Here is a 16550-nt window from a genome sequence, read left to right as displayed (position 1 = left end):
ACAAAACAAAAACAAAACATGTCTACCCAGAGTAGGTATTCCTTGTACTTATAAACCTTCACGTGAAACATTCTGTTATAAAAAAGTTGCCCTGTGAAGGTTTATAAGTACAAGGAATACCTACTCTGGGTAGACATGTTTTTTTTTTCTATTTTGTAGAATTTGTTAGCATTATCACAAATAAAAAGGTTCGTTCATATTTATAACCGACGCAGGGGTGTGCATAGGAAGGGTGTCATGCTGACTGCCACTCCACGTTGCCAGTTGGCGTAAGTCCTCACGGGCGGGCACATACATACATGCCTTGCGCTTACGTTCGGTAGATTGCCGTCTTCACTCCCCAACGAACTTCAAATGGGGGTTATCGAGACGGAATCTGCATCGTTTCCCCTTTATACGGCTGTGTGCAGACACAGGAAGGAATATCTGTGTCGCTCATTGTGCCATCACTCCGCATCCTAAATAGTAGACCCCCATGAACTTACCCTGCGAGGAACTTTACAGGGAAAATAAAAAAAAAAAAAAAAAAAAAAAAAAAAACCGTCGGCGGGACACAGTATACACTTTTCCGCTTGGCAAAATATGCACTTGGGGAAAGTTGGTAAGCTTTAAAAAAAAAATCTTTTTTTATCTTATGCAATTTTCATCCTTTTTAAAATTTGTAGCATATGTGAGCGAGCGGACATGGAACCCGTCGACCGCTAATGGCATGCGCGACAAGTTGCGCAATCCGCTTGCCTGTAATTTTTTTTTGTGCCAAGCTTTGTTAATGCGCGAGCAAATTTTTTTTTTTTTTTTTTTTTTTTTTTTTTTTTTTCACTCTGCCGTTATGAATACCTACGTGCATATATGCATGTATATACAATCGTGCGTATATGAGTATGTGCGTAACTGCATGAATATTCATTTGTAAGTATCTCCCGAGTGAACTGCTCGCGTTCCATGTATATTCGTTTTCCGCCCGTTTCAGCTCTACTGGTTGTTCTTTTTTTTTTTTTTTTTTTTTTTTTTTTTTTGTTCACGTAAACCGCGCGCTTTAATTGCGCCGTAACTGCGCTGTAATGGTTCGGTAATCGCTCTGCGATCGTCTTGTTGCCGCGCATCTACCCTACCTCCATACATGTAGGTAGGATACCTGCATGACACCGAGAGCCCCTCGTACGCTCAGCTATATATCAACGCCCGAGCATACGCAAATCGATAGGCATATGGCTGGGCATTTGCGTAGCCGCAGATAGTTACAGAAACTCCATTAGAGCGACTGCTCACTTTTCTTTTTTTAAGTTCTGAAACCTATACCCGTTAGTCCAAATAGAAGGTCGCATCTAAGGAAGGAGCTTCGTGGGTACAAACACGAATGGATATCCCTTCGCTGCATCCTCCGCATAAGCATGTGCTCGCTCATCACACCGGTGCGTAGTAACATTCAGACATCGTACCCACTGGTGTGCCCCTCCTTGCGGAGAAAAACGCCTTGAAGAAGAGAGGATAGTTGGAGAAGACCAACACGGAACAAGGTACCAACGAGGGAAGAGGCACTGAATAGGTTACCAATTTTATGAGGAGGGAACCCACCCCCTGATGGAGTTCTATTAGGAAAAACAAAGCCAAGTATACAGCAGAGGACAGCGAAGTATAGCGAAGTACAGCGAAGTACAACAGAGGAGAGCAAAAGAGGTTCTACCCTCAGACGGGATCGCTACTTTGTTCGTTCTTATTTTTATCGTTCCTTCGTGACGCTTACGAGACAGTGTGTCTGTGCCCTGATCAACACATATGCATTGCATGCACAATGTGCAACGCTTCACATGCCGACCTTCCCTTTTATGTGCCCCTTTGAATCTATGCGCATGGGTACGACTTGGCTTGTGTCCAGATTTGCGTAGGCACGGTGTGTTAAAGGGCCCACCTTTTAAGCAATTTTAACCGCATCCACGTGGTGATAGTTGCAAAGGCCTCCACGCCAGTAGATACTTTCTCCTCTCTCCAACCGTGTGTGGATCGTCCACCTTCTCGATTTGCCTTCTGCCATTACTGCATGTGTGTAACTCACAAGGGAGGAGACTACCACCAATCATTTGTTACTTTCTCATAAGCGGGAAGGAGTGAAGCACCTCCGCTTGCCATTATAGCTCAGGCAGAGAATACCCCCCCATCGCGATACTACCCCATCGAGATACTACCCCATCGAGATACTACCCCATCGAGATACTACCCCACCGCGATACTACCCCACTACGATACTACCCCACCACTCCACTCATGATAAAAAAGCGAGACAAGGAAAAACCCACTTTTGAATGTATCGAAATGGACGACATAAAGAGGCTAAATCAAACAGAAGAAAAGGAAAATTCCGAAGATGATAAAATAAGCCTTGACGATCTAAGTGTATGCTCTCCAAGTAAGTTACACAGAAAATTCCCCTTAACAGACGACGAGGAGGAAGAGCAGGAAAAACTGATCCACTCCAAGCTGTACGAAAGTATGAATAACGTAAATAGTACCTCCCCGAAGAGAGACACGCATTGGTTCGATCGCGTCGACAACAATGACGACGACGACGATGATGATATTGATGAGAAGAGAATGTCTGCCCATTTTGTGGATGCGTTTCCAAATTCGCTCTTAATTTCGGGTGATCGACAGGCAGCACCAGAACACTTTCAGGATGATGAAAGCCACAACAACAGGGGGGACGACACCCCCAGGAACAGTAACTACAATAACAATCCGACAGGCAACCTCCGTGGTAACCCTGTAAACAACGTTCATGGCAACCTACAACCTAATGATAATGACAGGAAAGAACAGCCGCCTCCGTCAAATTACCTGAACTGTTCAGGCAAAAGTGAAAAAAATGAAAATCCATGGGATTATACATACAAGAACGGGGAGAATCCTCTTTGCCATGAAAAGGGGAAGGATAAGCCCTCCGAAATTACAGTAGGGGGACATACACAGAGGGATAAAAATACAAGAAAGAACGAACTGGAAAAATGGAGAAAATATGCATCCTCTGATGAGGAAAGAGAAAAAACGCAAACTGGGCAGAAATCTCACAATGTGACAAACGAACGTTTAGAAAAAATCGGGGGAGGAGACATGAAGGAGAGAGTGTACCATTCGAATGGTCACAGTGATGACAGCGATAGCCATATGGGCGTTCCCATATCTGCCATGCCACGCACTCCCTTGAAAGAAGAAGTGGCAGATAGGATTAACCCTCAACACAGCGAGGACAATAATTATGCGAAATGGGAAAAGAGAACGAGTCGTCAATCGGGGGGAAGCCCCACTGTGAAGACAAACAAACAATACGGTGAAGGGGGGTTATTTTATGCTATGCCTTTGGTTCACTCAAGCAAGGAAAACAGTGATGATGAGGGCAACTCTCCTTTGCGCAAGTTATCCCTAGATGGTTGGGCGACCTCACGGGTCAGAAATTCCAATAAGGAAAAGGAGAAAAAGTGTCACGAAGGGGTTACCAACAGAATGACTCGGATTATTAGCCGGATAGAGGAATCTGTCCAGGAGAAGAAGACCCAGAAAGGAGGTAAATATAATAGGGGGAGAGACATGCAAGGGAACAGTGGAGGAAGTGACTGCGATGACAGTGATGACGAGCATGATGATGACAAACAGCATGGTCGTCACGACGCATGGGGGGCTGAATCGGAGAAACGGACCGATGCTGTTTCCCCACTCAGTAACAATAGCGCTAACCCCGCGCTCCCATCCATTCAAGTGACTCTTACGGATAAGCAAAAAATTAGGGGAGACCCCACCCTCAAGTACCCACTTAAGAAGTACGGCTCGGAGAGTTACTCAAACGTAGTGGGATACCAACCCAGGGGGGAGACACACAACGACATGGATGTTCCACTTGGTAAAAAATCCCTTAGTAGCAGCCATTTTTCTTATCGAAATATGGACGAAGAAGTAGATAGACATATGCAAATATATGGTCGTTTGGACAGACCGAACCACCCAAATAAAAGGGGGAGTGCACCCGAAGGGAAGCGTGAAGAAAGGAACGATTCCCACAGTAATCAGACCCACCGACATGCCTATCGAGTCGGCATTAACAGTGTGAAAATGGCGGAGAAGAACGTTGAGGATGGCGGCATGAGTGATGATTTGCCTAGTCGCCCGAAACCGAACTCCACTGAACCCATAAAAGATACAACCACGGAGAAATACAAACTGAATTCCCCCACGAATATCAGTAGGGTATCACCAAATAGGATACACAGGGAAATGGAGGAACACAGACCCTTCGTGGACGACACGCACTTTCAAATGAACCCCATTAAGATCAACGATGCCAAACTGGAGAAATGCTTCCATGCCATTAATGACCTATGTAACGTGGAGGATGGGAAGAGGAAGAACAGATCTGGTGGCGACAGGAACATTTCTCTATGCAGTGAGTATCTGGATCGGCCCTCTGGGATCAGGGACTGTGAAGAAAGGAGAAGGTGGAGTGAATCACCTGTACGAAAAGACCATCCAAGTTGGAGACACATCGGTCGTGGGGACGCACCTGTACAGAATGTATGCAAATCGAGTGATGTCAATTTGTATGAGAATAACTTTCAGTGTCTGTCGCAGATCTCGCCAGATGAGCATCCCTCCCCAGATGTTTACCAATTTTTTTACAAGGAAAATGAGCTCTGGGACAAGACAAGGGGGCAACGCGCCCACACAAAGGAGCCAAGCAACCACACAAAGGAACCAAGTCACCACACAAAGGAGCCAAGCGACCACTCAAAGGAACCAAGTCGCCATCCAAAGGAACCAAGTGATCACCCACTTAAACGCCAAGACGAGGGGAAGGGGGATGCCTCCTCCACGCGCGCTGCTGATGGCCCTGTTCCTGGGGCTGTGCCCCCCGTTGGCGGTGAAGAGGCCCCTGGCGGCGCGGGCGGCAAAGTGAAGAGGCGAATAATTGACTGCAAAAATGAGAGGCTCAAATGGGGAACCACCCAAGTGATAATTGATATAGACGACACTATTCGGTCTAGCGGTGGTTACAAGTTTTTTAACTACGCCTTGGGAGGAGTGGATGCGCAGTACCAGAGAGGAGAAACTTACCCAGGGTCCTTTCAGTTCATTTTCGAGCTAGCCATGAATAAGCTCTCATCAGAAGCGAAACCCTTGTTGTTGTCCGTACTTACAGCGAGAATTCCACAAGTGCCCATAACAGAGGATTCTTTTTTAAACAAGAAATTTAATGAGGTGGCAGAGAGGAGAGGAATCAAAAGCTGGGGTATCGATTGTGAAAACAAAATCCTCTACTCGACTTTGAAGGAGTGGGTGTGGAATGAAACAAGAGGAGAAAAGAAGTTTGTAAACTTTAAACACCTCCACAAGTATGTACTCCAACAAAACTCACTTGTGAGATACATATGGATTGGAGACACTGGGGATATGGACAAACAGGCTGGAGAAATGATGATTAGGACATACCCACAAAGGATGAAAGCTGTATTTTTGCACCACGTAAAAGGTAAAGATGATAACACATTACTTCCAAGTGATTATTTTATTAAGTCCGTGCCAATTTTTTTCTTTCGCACATACATTGGTGCTGCTACCAAAGCACATGCTTACAATTTGATTGATAAGAAGGGACTGACGAGGGTACTCGTGCAGGCTGTGCTTGATTTGGAGAAGAGCAAAGCGCCTGCGAGTTCCTCTAAATGGGAAGACCTCATTAAGGATATCATATTGAGTGATGCCATGGATGAACTGGACAAGTACAACGCAGAAACCGTTAACCGCACAAAGAAAATCATCGCACAACGCATGCGCGAGATTTCGGAGAGGAAGCTGCACTTTATTAGCTAGTTGGAAGAATGCAGGGGGTGACAGCGGTCGTATTCTACCCATGGCGATACAACAACCGTTGGTGCTACTACATTCGTTCTTTTGCCCCACCATCGAACTCTTCACCTCGTTCTGATGTAGCAACTTTCAATTCTAAACGTTTTAATTTAAGATATGATTGTTTGAATTCATGTGGCGTTATATTTTTTTTTTTTTTTTTTTTTTTTTTTTTTTTTTTTTTTTTGTGTGTGTGTGCTCCCGAAGTTTGGCTAGTTGAGGGGCACAGCAGGTGATTTCTCTCTGTCCCAATAACTTTTTTGGTTAACCACACAACATCAAACCGCAAAAAGATATAAAGTGCTGAATGCCAGAGCATACCCACCCAAACAGGTATTTCACGTGGCTGTGACTTGCGCGCAGTTTCCGGGCACACAATTCGTGGTTCGCGTTGTTAAAATCGACCGTTCGCAGTTTTCCAGTCTGCTTTTTTGCAATTTCGCCTTGCTTGTTCAGGTAAAAAAGGAAAAAAAAAAAAATAAATAAAATATACAAATATACAAACGTACAAACGTACAAACGTACAAACGTACAAATGTACAAGCGTGCGTTTATGTAGCCACATTTATATTACGTGAACGTATGCATCACCATGTATAGCTCCCCCTTTTTTTAATCACTTGTGCGCGCAGCTAATTTTGGGCGACTCCTTATTCACTGCTGCGCGGATTTGTTGTAAGCCGAATATGTGGTCCATTCAAATTGGGGGGGAAGATAAAAAAAACGCCATAAAAGGGGGAAACCCTGCGAGAGAAGAGGCAACACTGCCATTTTTTGCTTTCATTTGAAGAGAGGCTACTCAGTCGGTGCGACTGCCCCCTGTTTTCACAATAGGAGTCCTTGCGCTGTTGAGCTATTGGCTTAGTCCATACCCCACGGAGTGACATCCAACCATGGAACTGGCCTCCAAGTCGAACCAAGTGTATCTCCTGGTGAAGATGTTAGTTATCCACATCAACACAGCATCGTCCCATGAGGGAGATAAGAACGGAAGGCATATGAACTTCACCACCACGTTTCCTATTCCCTTAATCATTGCTCCGATGCTTATTAATCCTCCCCTTCCCCCCTTTACTCACAGCATAAACTTGGTAAATGTCAACGCCGTCAGCCATGTGAAGAAGGCTTTGAAGTTGATCGTGTTCGACCTCTTCGGGCTGGCCATGTTACTCAAGGTCGATTTTAAAATGTTGAAAGTGGCACAGTGCAACCGCTTCTTCATTGTGCACACCAGTTTGAGGTAGGCAAGTGGGAACAGGCTGCCAGAGAAACACTCAACCGAAAAAACTCAACCGAAAAAACTCAACCGACAGAACTCAACGGAGAAAAACCTGAACGGAGGTCCTTCTCAGCGCGGCGGTTCATATATTATGCACAAAGTAGACCTCCGTTAAGAGGTGCTCCCCTATGTTCGTTCCTACATTTGTTGCAACGCGTTTTCCCACTTTCTTTTCCCCCCCACCCCCCTTGCAGGATGCTAAACCTTCTCCTGTACGCCATGCAACCCAGCCAAACCATGCGCCACCAGTTTTCCCTGAAGGTTTTGAAGATTTCGAATTTTCTGCCCAATTTGACATGCACCACGGGGGTAGACGTGTGCCAAGAAAATGCTGACAAAGCGGTGAAGAAGCCCGCCTACAATGTTGTGCAGTCAGTTAAAGCATTACACACAGGATGAACAAAGTAGGTGAGAAAAAAAAAAAAAAAAAAAAAAAAAAAAAAAAAAAAAACTACATATAGTGGAAAGTGTACACACGTAAACAGTATAATTGCCTTGAAACCTCCGCTATTAACCAAGGAAAAGCAGCGACAGTGCACAAAGCACGAAGTAAGCGAAAAAGGAAGAAGAAGCTCCGCTGCGTTCCTCCGTCCGACTAACTGTGCTGGTGGAACTGAACTTATGCCTCGTGTACTCCACCCTGCCATCATTAGGATAGACGAACCTCTTATTAGACTCGATGTACTTATTATAATTGGACTGGATGGGGTTACCCTGATTGGACTGGACGGGGTTACCCTGATTGGAATGGACAGGATTACCCTGATTGGACTGGACAGGGTTGCCCTGATTGGATTGGTCCGACTTATCATGGCTGGATTGAACGAATTTGTCATAACTCTCGTTTATATATACATTCATCATGAGAGTGTCTGATCCATCATTTGCCTTACATGTGCAGGTAAAACTTATTTCATCATTTGTAACGGGTATTTTAGCAAACCTGGTTATTTCATCTCCCACGCTATCTAACTTTTTACCAAAAAGGGTCTCTATGCTAACTACTTTATATTTGTCTTGCTCCCACTTACGACTTATATTGAATCTTTCCTCCAATTTGTTTTTATCATTTTGTATATCCTCCTTTTTTACATACACCTGATTGAAGCATCCATCCGGTTGGACAGTGTAATTAACAGGACACAAGAGGGTGATGGTGTCTCCACCGCGAGGATAACTATCACATGCCTTAGCTATTTTTCGATTCATGTTGTTGAAAGTTGTGATGGCAGTGCTTTCTCTATACTCATCATTGAAATCGCATCCAGGGGTTCTCTTGACAATACCTTTAGATATATGTACCTTCAGTGTCTTCTTCTGTATTCTGCCCCCATCATCCAGATAGCAGTAGCATTCGAAATGTCGATTCATAAGTACAACTGGTGGAACAGTGAACTCTGATGTATATACATTGTTCACGTATTTACTCACAATATTGTATGCTCCTCTAACGTAATCTCTCAATTGAAAAACATTTCTATTGATGATGACATGGTCAAAGCAGAACAACTTTCTATCGAAGAAATCTCTCTCACGTGCACATATGTGTTTCATGTCTTTGTTAAAACTGTATGGACATGTGTATACCACTGTATCTCCTGGAACTACATTCAAGAGGAAGGTACTTTTGCTTGAGTTCGATAAATCCACGTGGTGCTTCGACATTGCTACTTGCACCCTGGCTAGTAGAACCGTGGCTAGGAGCACGGCTCGCGCAATTCCCTTGGCGTGTCTCATTTTTTCTGAAGATGATGTGAAGGTGGGGGGGTCCAGGGGGGGGGGCTGAAATTGGGCCTGAATATTTGGCCTGAATATTTGGCCTGAATATTTGGCCTGAATATTTGGCCTGAATATTTGGCCTGAATATTTGGCCTGAATATTTGGCGTGGGTATAGAGTGGGGCGTGTCTCTATGGGGGATTTTTCCTCGAGATTCACGTAACCTGTGAAAATAACAGCATAGCAATGAGTATAGAATGTTATGGACAAATGTGGGCGAGAAAGGTAGCACATAGACATGTTTTTCTTTCCTATACACCTCGCGTGTGTGTGTGTATGGGGGGGGGGGGCACATGTATCCATGGAACTTACTCTGCGATTTGCAGGTTGATGGGGAAGAGAGTCAAGACAATGTCAAAAGGGGAAAGAGCCGCTTCAGCAGGAATAGTAATTCAGCAATAATGAAAACTTCAGGGAAGCCACAGAAATCAAGCAAGTCTGAAATACCAACAACGTTATAGAAGTCCAACTGTTCCAGACAGATAAGCATATTATCGCAGGGTTTGCTTAATGGTCTCTGTTGGAGGGACGCAGAAGATTTTGCTTTTGGGTGGGTCTTCACTGGGACAAGGAGAGAGTGGTTCAAAATGGGCATTCGTCCAAATGGCTTGTCTTAAAAGGGAATCTCCTTTTTTTTTTTTTTTCTTTTTTAAAATTTGATGGTCAAATCAGTTTTTTCATCTTCGCCTGCGGGCAGCTCTGTTTTGTTCTCTTCACTGCATTGGTTGATTGGTTGGTTGGTTGGTTCTTTTTTTTTTTTTTTTTTTTTTTTTCTTCGTTTTCTCCCTGCGCTGCTCACTTGCAGAGCTGTGGGTTGCCGCCAAAAGGATCAGTTTTGGAGGCACACTGAACATGCATGCAAGAGGGCGGACGCCACTGCAAAGGATTAATCTGTCGGTAGCCAGTGGTCCATGCACAGTTCCTCCTTCTTGTGCGCTTCTGCTGAGAGGGTGGAAGAGGGGGGGAGAGACACATGTACACACACGCACACACACATGTGCTTTACGCATGAAGGTACAGGAATACAAATTACATGCATCATATTTTTTTCCCTTTCACTCTCCTCCTCGCATGATTGAGCAGGGGGGAATCAGATCATTCTGATCACCTGAGGGGGGGATTCAATAACGAAATCACATGCGTAAAAAAAAAAAAAATTTGCGGAGAAGTCTCCGGGGTGTTTGTCATATGTTTGGTTTAAGCTCCAAGGCAAAGTAAATGCGAGATGGTTCAGCGAGTGTGTAGCCTTTTTCTGTTGCGCTTGTCCTCGTCGCTTTCCCTTTTGGTCTGTTTTTTATTTTCTGAACATGTACAGATAAAATTGTTGGGTTGTCAACTTTCTGTTCGTTCGCGCGGTTCCAAGCGGAAAAAAAAAAAAAAAAAAAAAAAAAGGACACTATGGGGAGAGTTAAATTTCGACAAATGGTTCAAGTGAACCGGGAGGGGGGGGCAGGACTCAAGTCGGTTACACATAAGGTACGCGTTTTGTTCTTCTTGTTCTCCTTGCGTGCCATGGTTGCTTTGCTCGTCTCGCTCCGTGTGTTCCTTTTCATAGTTTTCTTCACATGCGATGAGACATGGGTAACCCTTTCAGGACATGCGAAATGGGTTGAACGCAAAGTGTGTGATATTCACCTCGCCCCTCTCCCGCGCGTCAGAGCTCCTCTTTCAATTTCCTAGTCGTCCAACCGGACCACCGTCCAACTTGCCACTCTTCCCATATACCCACCCGCTCACGCCTTTCACTTCGCGTGCACTCTTCCTTCAAGGCGAGTTTTTCCTCCAATAGGTACACACACTCCCCCACCAGTCCTCATCGACATAAGAGACTGCACATTCATTTTCCAGGAAAAAAAAAAAAAATTCCATTCATAAAGTTTCATGGAAGCATAGCCATCGCGCTTGCATCCGAGGAATAATTCCCTTGCGGGATTTATGTAAAAATAAATTTATGAAAAAAAAAAAAAAAAAAAAACCAGAACAAAGTTCAAGCCTTTCCAAGAAAACAACCTCTTCGCTCATGTGGAATTGCCCACACTGCAATGTGTTAATTTTTTTTTTTTTTTTTTTTTTTTTTTATAAATCTCTTTTTACATTGGCGTACGTGGAAATATGTTGTCCATTTGACAAGTAAGTCAGCTAACAAAAGTGGAAAGAAAAAATAAAATAAAGGTATACATTTAAACTTATGTCCAGACATGGGGTATGCTCACACATACTCATAGTATATCCTGATGTTCATACATCCAGGCAAGAAGGCACAGTCGCCCCCCCACCCCCTGGCTCGGAACAATCCTCCTACAGACCGTAAAGGAGAATTTCTCATGCGTCCTTCCTGTTAGTGCACTAACCCCAGGAAAATCAAATTGCACTTTAATTTTTTTTTTTTTTTTTTTTTTTAATTCGGATTTTGTCCATGAGGATAATAGGATATTGTGACATGTCCTGTTGATCTGGGTGAGACCCTTCTCCTATCAGAACAGACCCGAGGAAATAAGTAGACACGAGTCTTGTGATAAGGGGAGGGACATTCCTTTTTTTTCTTTTTTTTTTTTTTCGTCTGAGGCGAATCCTTCATCAGCATGGTGGGATGCCACGTTGAGTAGACAGCATACACTGGAAGAGGTTTCCCTCCCCCCCACACACACCACCACTATCACCACCAGAGGTAGAACAGACGGCAGTGGGGGGGGCATCGCAGAAACAGTCACTTCGCTCACTCATTCATCCACCTAACAGAGACAACACCGGCAACGACTTACCACCATGCTGCACGTGTCGCTCCTGCGAGATGTGGAGAAGCGCGTGCTTCGGCGCCGGAAGGAGCGACAAACGCAGAAGAGCAACCAACAGACACAGAAAGATAAACAAGAGCTCAGAGATATTGTAATTGAGTTGCCAAAGTTGTACGAACGAAACGACAAGGAAGTTATCTCCGCTTTGGTTACTAGTTACCTAGATAGAAACCCTAAGAGTATCCTTGCGTATGAACTCTTCACTAAATTTTATGTGAAAATAGGAGATTACAAGTCTGCTCTTAATCTACTCTATGCCGCCTTGTACCTTGACCGTAAAAATGAGAACCTGGCTAGTTTGTTGAGATTCTGTGAGGAGCGCCAGGTGAGCAAGGAGGCGAGGATCCCCACCAAGTACAAGGAACGAATATGTTATGCGGAGAGGCGGAAGGAACATGCCCTTCCCGTACCTTCCGCAACCGAGTTGGGCGATGAAGAAAGCGATGATAACGATGAAATAAGCGATAGGAGCAAGGTTGAAAGTGGCAAATACTCTGAAGAACGGTCAGCCAAACTGAGTCATGATAAAAGGAACCAGACCAAAGGGCATGTGACGCTCGCCAAGAGAGACATGGAGCCAGGTGAAGTGGTGCTTCAAGTGAAACCACTAATACTTACCCAACACATCTTCTCCAATAACTACGTCTATCCAACCTGTTACCATTGTTTGAGAGAAAGAAGCCTATCCCATAAATGCTACCAATGTCCAGTGAATCCACACACATGCACACATATTTTTTGTAGCTGGAAGTGCTTAGCACAAAATATGAAAGTACACATGGAAGAGTGCCCACTCCTTCCCATCATCTCGTCTGCGGCTAATGAAGCAAATCTAATGATTCATTTGGTACTTCACATATTTCGTGTCCTGATAAAATTAAGAATTGATAAAGAATACAAGGATAAGGAAGAACACATTCTGAAGGAACTTTTCACAAATGAATCCTTCTACCAAGTGGTTAAGGAGAACCAAGTTGATATATTTAATTCATTTAACACTTTAGCGAATAGAATTATTTTAGAGTTTCCCTCGTCCTTCTATCTTCACCTGAAACAGAAGGAGCTTGTGGAGTTTATGCTAATCGTATGGCAGTACTCTCTCTCGGTTAAGTATTACTCTCCTTCTTCTATTATTAAGCAAGCCAACCCTGAAACTACCTTTGGATTAGTTTTTTCTCCAGAAATAACTAAACTCCATCACAGCTGTGTTCCTACCTGCTCCTTCTATTATGGGGAAGATGGAGTTCTAACGGTCAGAACTATATGTAACATACCGCAAGGAGGGAAACTGTGCATAAGTATTTTATCGGATCAGTATATTCCCCTGAGAGTTAGAAAGAGCTGTAGAAGTATGGCTCGGATTTTCGGTTGTGGGTGCATTAGGTGCGCCGACTCAACGGAAAATAATTTGCACCTTAGGAGTATAAAGTGTCCTAGGTGCATTGTGGGATATATCTACCCGATGAAGACGGAGGCGCTCATCGAGGCACTCAACATGGAGGGAGGAAACGCACTTGGTAAGGGAAAAGAACGTGGGAAGGTTGGCAAGGTTGATGCACTCGATGGGGCAAAACAACCAGATCATGGAAAAGATACAGTTAAAGATATAGCACGGAAACTGGAGGGAGACGCAGAGAGGTGGCTGTGCTCAAACTGCGGGAAGTTAACCGTCCAGGGAAATAGGCGCTTCATTCGTTTGGAGAGAAATATCTACGCTCAGTATCAAGACGCAGAGAAAAAGTATATGCAAGGAGATATCATCCAGGCGAAGAAGAAGCTCCTACAAATATACAACGAGGTGCAGTATCTACTTCACCCGAATCATCATATCCTTTTTAATGTGTATACGCTACTAGCAGGTTTGATGAAACACGATCCTAAAGGACAATTGTATGAAGCTCTAATATTTTTACGCAAAGCAATAATAGCAGCGGAGAATGTACTCCCTGTGTGTTCACTTGAGAAGGTCCACCTGTACGCACATCTGGCTCACTACACATTTGACTACTCCAATCACTGCAAGTTGTACATGAAAACTGGGCAGATAGATGCAGAATCTGTTATAGAACCCATTTTTGCATCTATCTGGAATGCAGCAGTAACAACAGGATATAATTCAACCCTGACAATCACGCTAATCCAACAAATGAGGGCATATGCCATCCTTTTCAATCTCTACACTCCATACAACGAGATAGAGTTCTACATTAACAAGAAGGAAGAGTTTACTATGTTCTACCACCATGTGACACAAAAAAAAAATGAATCGTATAGGCAAATAAAAAAAATTATGAAGGAAGATCCATTCTACCCCATCTACATGGCATGTCAATGTTTTAACATAGATTATGGAACACAGAAATATGTCTCTCACATTTTCAAACTATTCAAACATATGCAATATGTTGGCAATGGACAGAATGCACTTTCCATTGCTGCATCCGTAGGGAACGTAGAATTAGTAAAGGTACTCCTAAAGTTAAACTATTCTCCATTTTATAAGAATGAACTACATATGAATGCTCTTCTACACATGGCCAGTTCATTCCTTCCATCTGAGGAGCAGAACCATTACTCTCATTACATCCCCATTTTGTTAGAAGAAATACAATCTCAGAAGGTGGAACTGGATAATTTCGAATCTGATTACGCCAGGTTATTACATGGGGAGGGCGCACAGAAAAGTGGAGAGGGAACCAAATTAATGTCTATGAAGGATGGACACTCCAATTTGCATCACTGGAAGAATGATCTAGAAAGACCATTCCCCTTTGAGAACCTCCTCGAGGATGAAGAGTTCATATACGGACCAGATAGCCGTAGGTTAGACAATAACCAGAAAATTATCCTTACCATACTTCTCAAACATTTGGATGCGAAGCAGATGTACAAGAGGAGGAAGTACAAAGAAAAGGTTATCCTCAATGAACGCATTAACCTCGCCGCTTCAGGTGGACGCCCTATGGACGTAACGAATCAACCATATGAAGTGAACAGTGAAGGAGAGCTAGTCTTGGATCCGCCGCCTAGCTACATCGGTAGCAACAACAGGAAGGGCAAATACGATCACGAAGAAGACGAAAAAGACGAAGAAGGAACAGAAGAAAGCATCCTCTACACAGGGATAAGAACCGAATACGACACGGCTGGTCAGCGTAGAAGGGGAGATACCTTGAGAAGTGACAAAGACATAGATTCATCAAAAAGTGACGACCTAAAGGAGAAAAAAAAAAAATTCTCTTTGTATCATACAAGGAGAAAAAGCAATTCAGAGGGAAGTTGCACCTCTCCCATGTGTAGTACCTTCGATTCTGGTAAATCGGATGATGTTCTAAACAACAAGGTGAAACATTACTATGTGCAGAAGATTTTGACGAAGTCTATTTCGCATAAACTGCTAGGCATGAACAATGCACTTCACTACGCATGCATAAGGGGAAAAAGAAAGCTAGCAAAACAGTTAATGGTTTGTGGAGTGCCAGTAAAGCTAATGAATAGCGAAGGTAGTACAGCCTTGCACATGGCTTCTCTAAGCGGACAAGACGAAATTGTAAAGAACCTACTAGAATATCAAATTGAAGTGGATGCAATGACATTCCACGGGGAAACACCACTCATGCTAGGTGTATACGGTTTGCATCTCCAGGTGATAAAGACCTTAGTAGAAAATGGAGCACAAGTCGTTTTAAAAAACAACGATAACGTTACCGTATTACATTGCCTCGTACAGGGAATTCTACGGACACATACAATTTACTATCACCACAGAGCATATAACAAGAACCCATCATTTGTCCCTGTTGGAGGACCATTCATGGAAAGAGCCACTTCCAAAGGGTTATCTAGTGAAAGGAGTTATCATCTCAATGCACACATACCCATTATCGAAGACTTACCAAGCGACCTCTTACTTCTACCATTTAAATTATTACATAGAATTAAGAAGGCCATCACGATACTCAAGTTTCTCATAATGCACTGTCCATTGTACTTATATGAAGTCAAAGACATAAATGGATACAACCCCTTTCAGATGTTGAGGGCTTCATGGAGGAGAGTTTGTGAGAAACGCATATGCATGCTCGCCAACGCAGATCTCAGGTTGTCTGCCTTTACTCACCATCAGAAAAATATCATCATCCAAGGATGGACCCTTATCACAGCGTTGGTAAATATGCTATTGTCTATTTTACGCCCCGATCGTTCAGTGCTCACTTCCATCTACGCGAACTTCATGGGGAAACAGGAGATCACGCAAATGGAAGAATGCAAGGGGGGAGAAAATTCCAGAACTGAGGAGGAGACTTCCCAACAGGAGGTGACCACTTCGCCAGGGGTGAGGTCCCCCCCTACCAACCCCCCGAAGGAACCCACGGCCCAGGCGAATCCCCCGGGAGAAACCAAATCTACCACGAGCGAAAAAGCTACCACGAGCGAAAAAGCTACCATCGTACCGAAAAAAATGGGGCCCAAGAAGGCAAAGATGCCCCCCCCTCCAAAGAAGCAGTAGGTGTATATAAAAGACGAAATAAGGGGGCGAGGGAGGGTCAACGTAATCTTTAGACGGATAGATCATGCAATCTGTTAGAAAAAAAAAAAAAAGATGCTCTTAAAGAGATCTATCCGTCACCTTGCCATAACTTGTGTGTATCAACCTGCATATTTTTTTTTTTTTTTTTTGCATACCATACGGGGATTCATACATGTAGAGGACTGAGGAATCCATTCCTCTGAGCCATTCCAACTGCGCATCATGCATGCAACATATATTGCAGAGCACTTGGGTGGTTCTTATTTTTTTAGAGGAAA

At 43.8% G+C, this 16550-nt stretch overlaps 4 protein-coding genes across 4 annotated transcripts; 3 read left to right on the top strand and 1 right to left on the bottom strand.

The window, feature by feature from the left end:
* Window positions 1-2262: 2262 nt before the first annotated feature.
* Window positions 2263-5853, top strand: PKNH_1025800 (uncharacterized protein; the record flags this gene model as incomplete). Its single annotated transcript, XM_002259702.1, has 1 exon — window positions 2263-5853. One exon carries the CDS (start codon window positions 2263-2265, stop codon window positions 5851-5853), a length of 3591 nt encoding a protein of 1196 aa, XP_002259738.1.
* A 929-nt stretch (window positions 5854-6782) lies between these two features.
* PKNH_1025700 (conserved Plasmodium protein, unknown function) lies at window positions 6783-7567 on the top strand (the record flags this gene model as incomplete). The annotated part of the gene is made up of 3 exons (XM_002259701.1): window positions 6783-6829; window positions 6971-7129; window positions 7363-7567. 3 exons carry the CDS (start codon window positions 6783-6785, stop codon window positions 7565-7567), a joined length of 411 nt encoding a protein of 136 aa, XP_002259737.1.
* A 111-nt stretch (window positions 7568-7678) lies between these two features.
* PKNH_1025600 (6-cysteine protein) lies at window positions 7679-8833 on the bottom strand (the record flags this gene model as incomplete). Its single annotated transcript, XM_002259700.1, has 1 exon — window positions 7679-8833. The coding sequence occupies one exon, from the start codon at window positions 8831-8833 to the stop codon at window positions 7679-7681; it is 1155 nt and encodes a 384-aa protein (XP_002259736.1).
* A 2879-nt stretch (window positions 8834-11712) lies between these two features.
* PKNH_1025500 (uncharacterized protein) lies at window positions 11713-16251 on the top strand (the record flags this gene model as incomplete). The annotated part of the gene is made up of 1 exon (XM_002259699.1): window positions 11713-16251. One exon carries the CDS (start codon window positions 11713-11715, stop codon window positions 16249-16251), a length of 4539 nt encoding a protein of 1512 aa, XP_002259735.1.
* Window positions 16252-16550: the final 299 nt, after the last annotated feature.

This window comes from Plasmodium knowlesi, assembly GCF_000006355.2.
Source record: "Plasmodium knowlesi strain H genome assembly, chromosome: 10".
NCBI lineage: Eukaryota > Apicomplexa > Aconoidasida > Haemosporida > Plasmodiidae > Plasmodium > Plasmodium knowlesi.
Note: the sequence above shows the minus strand (reverse complement) of the source record. Positions and strands in the feature narration are given on the sequence as shown.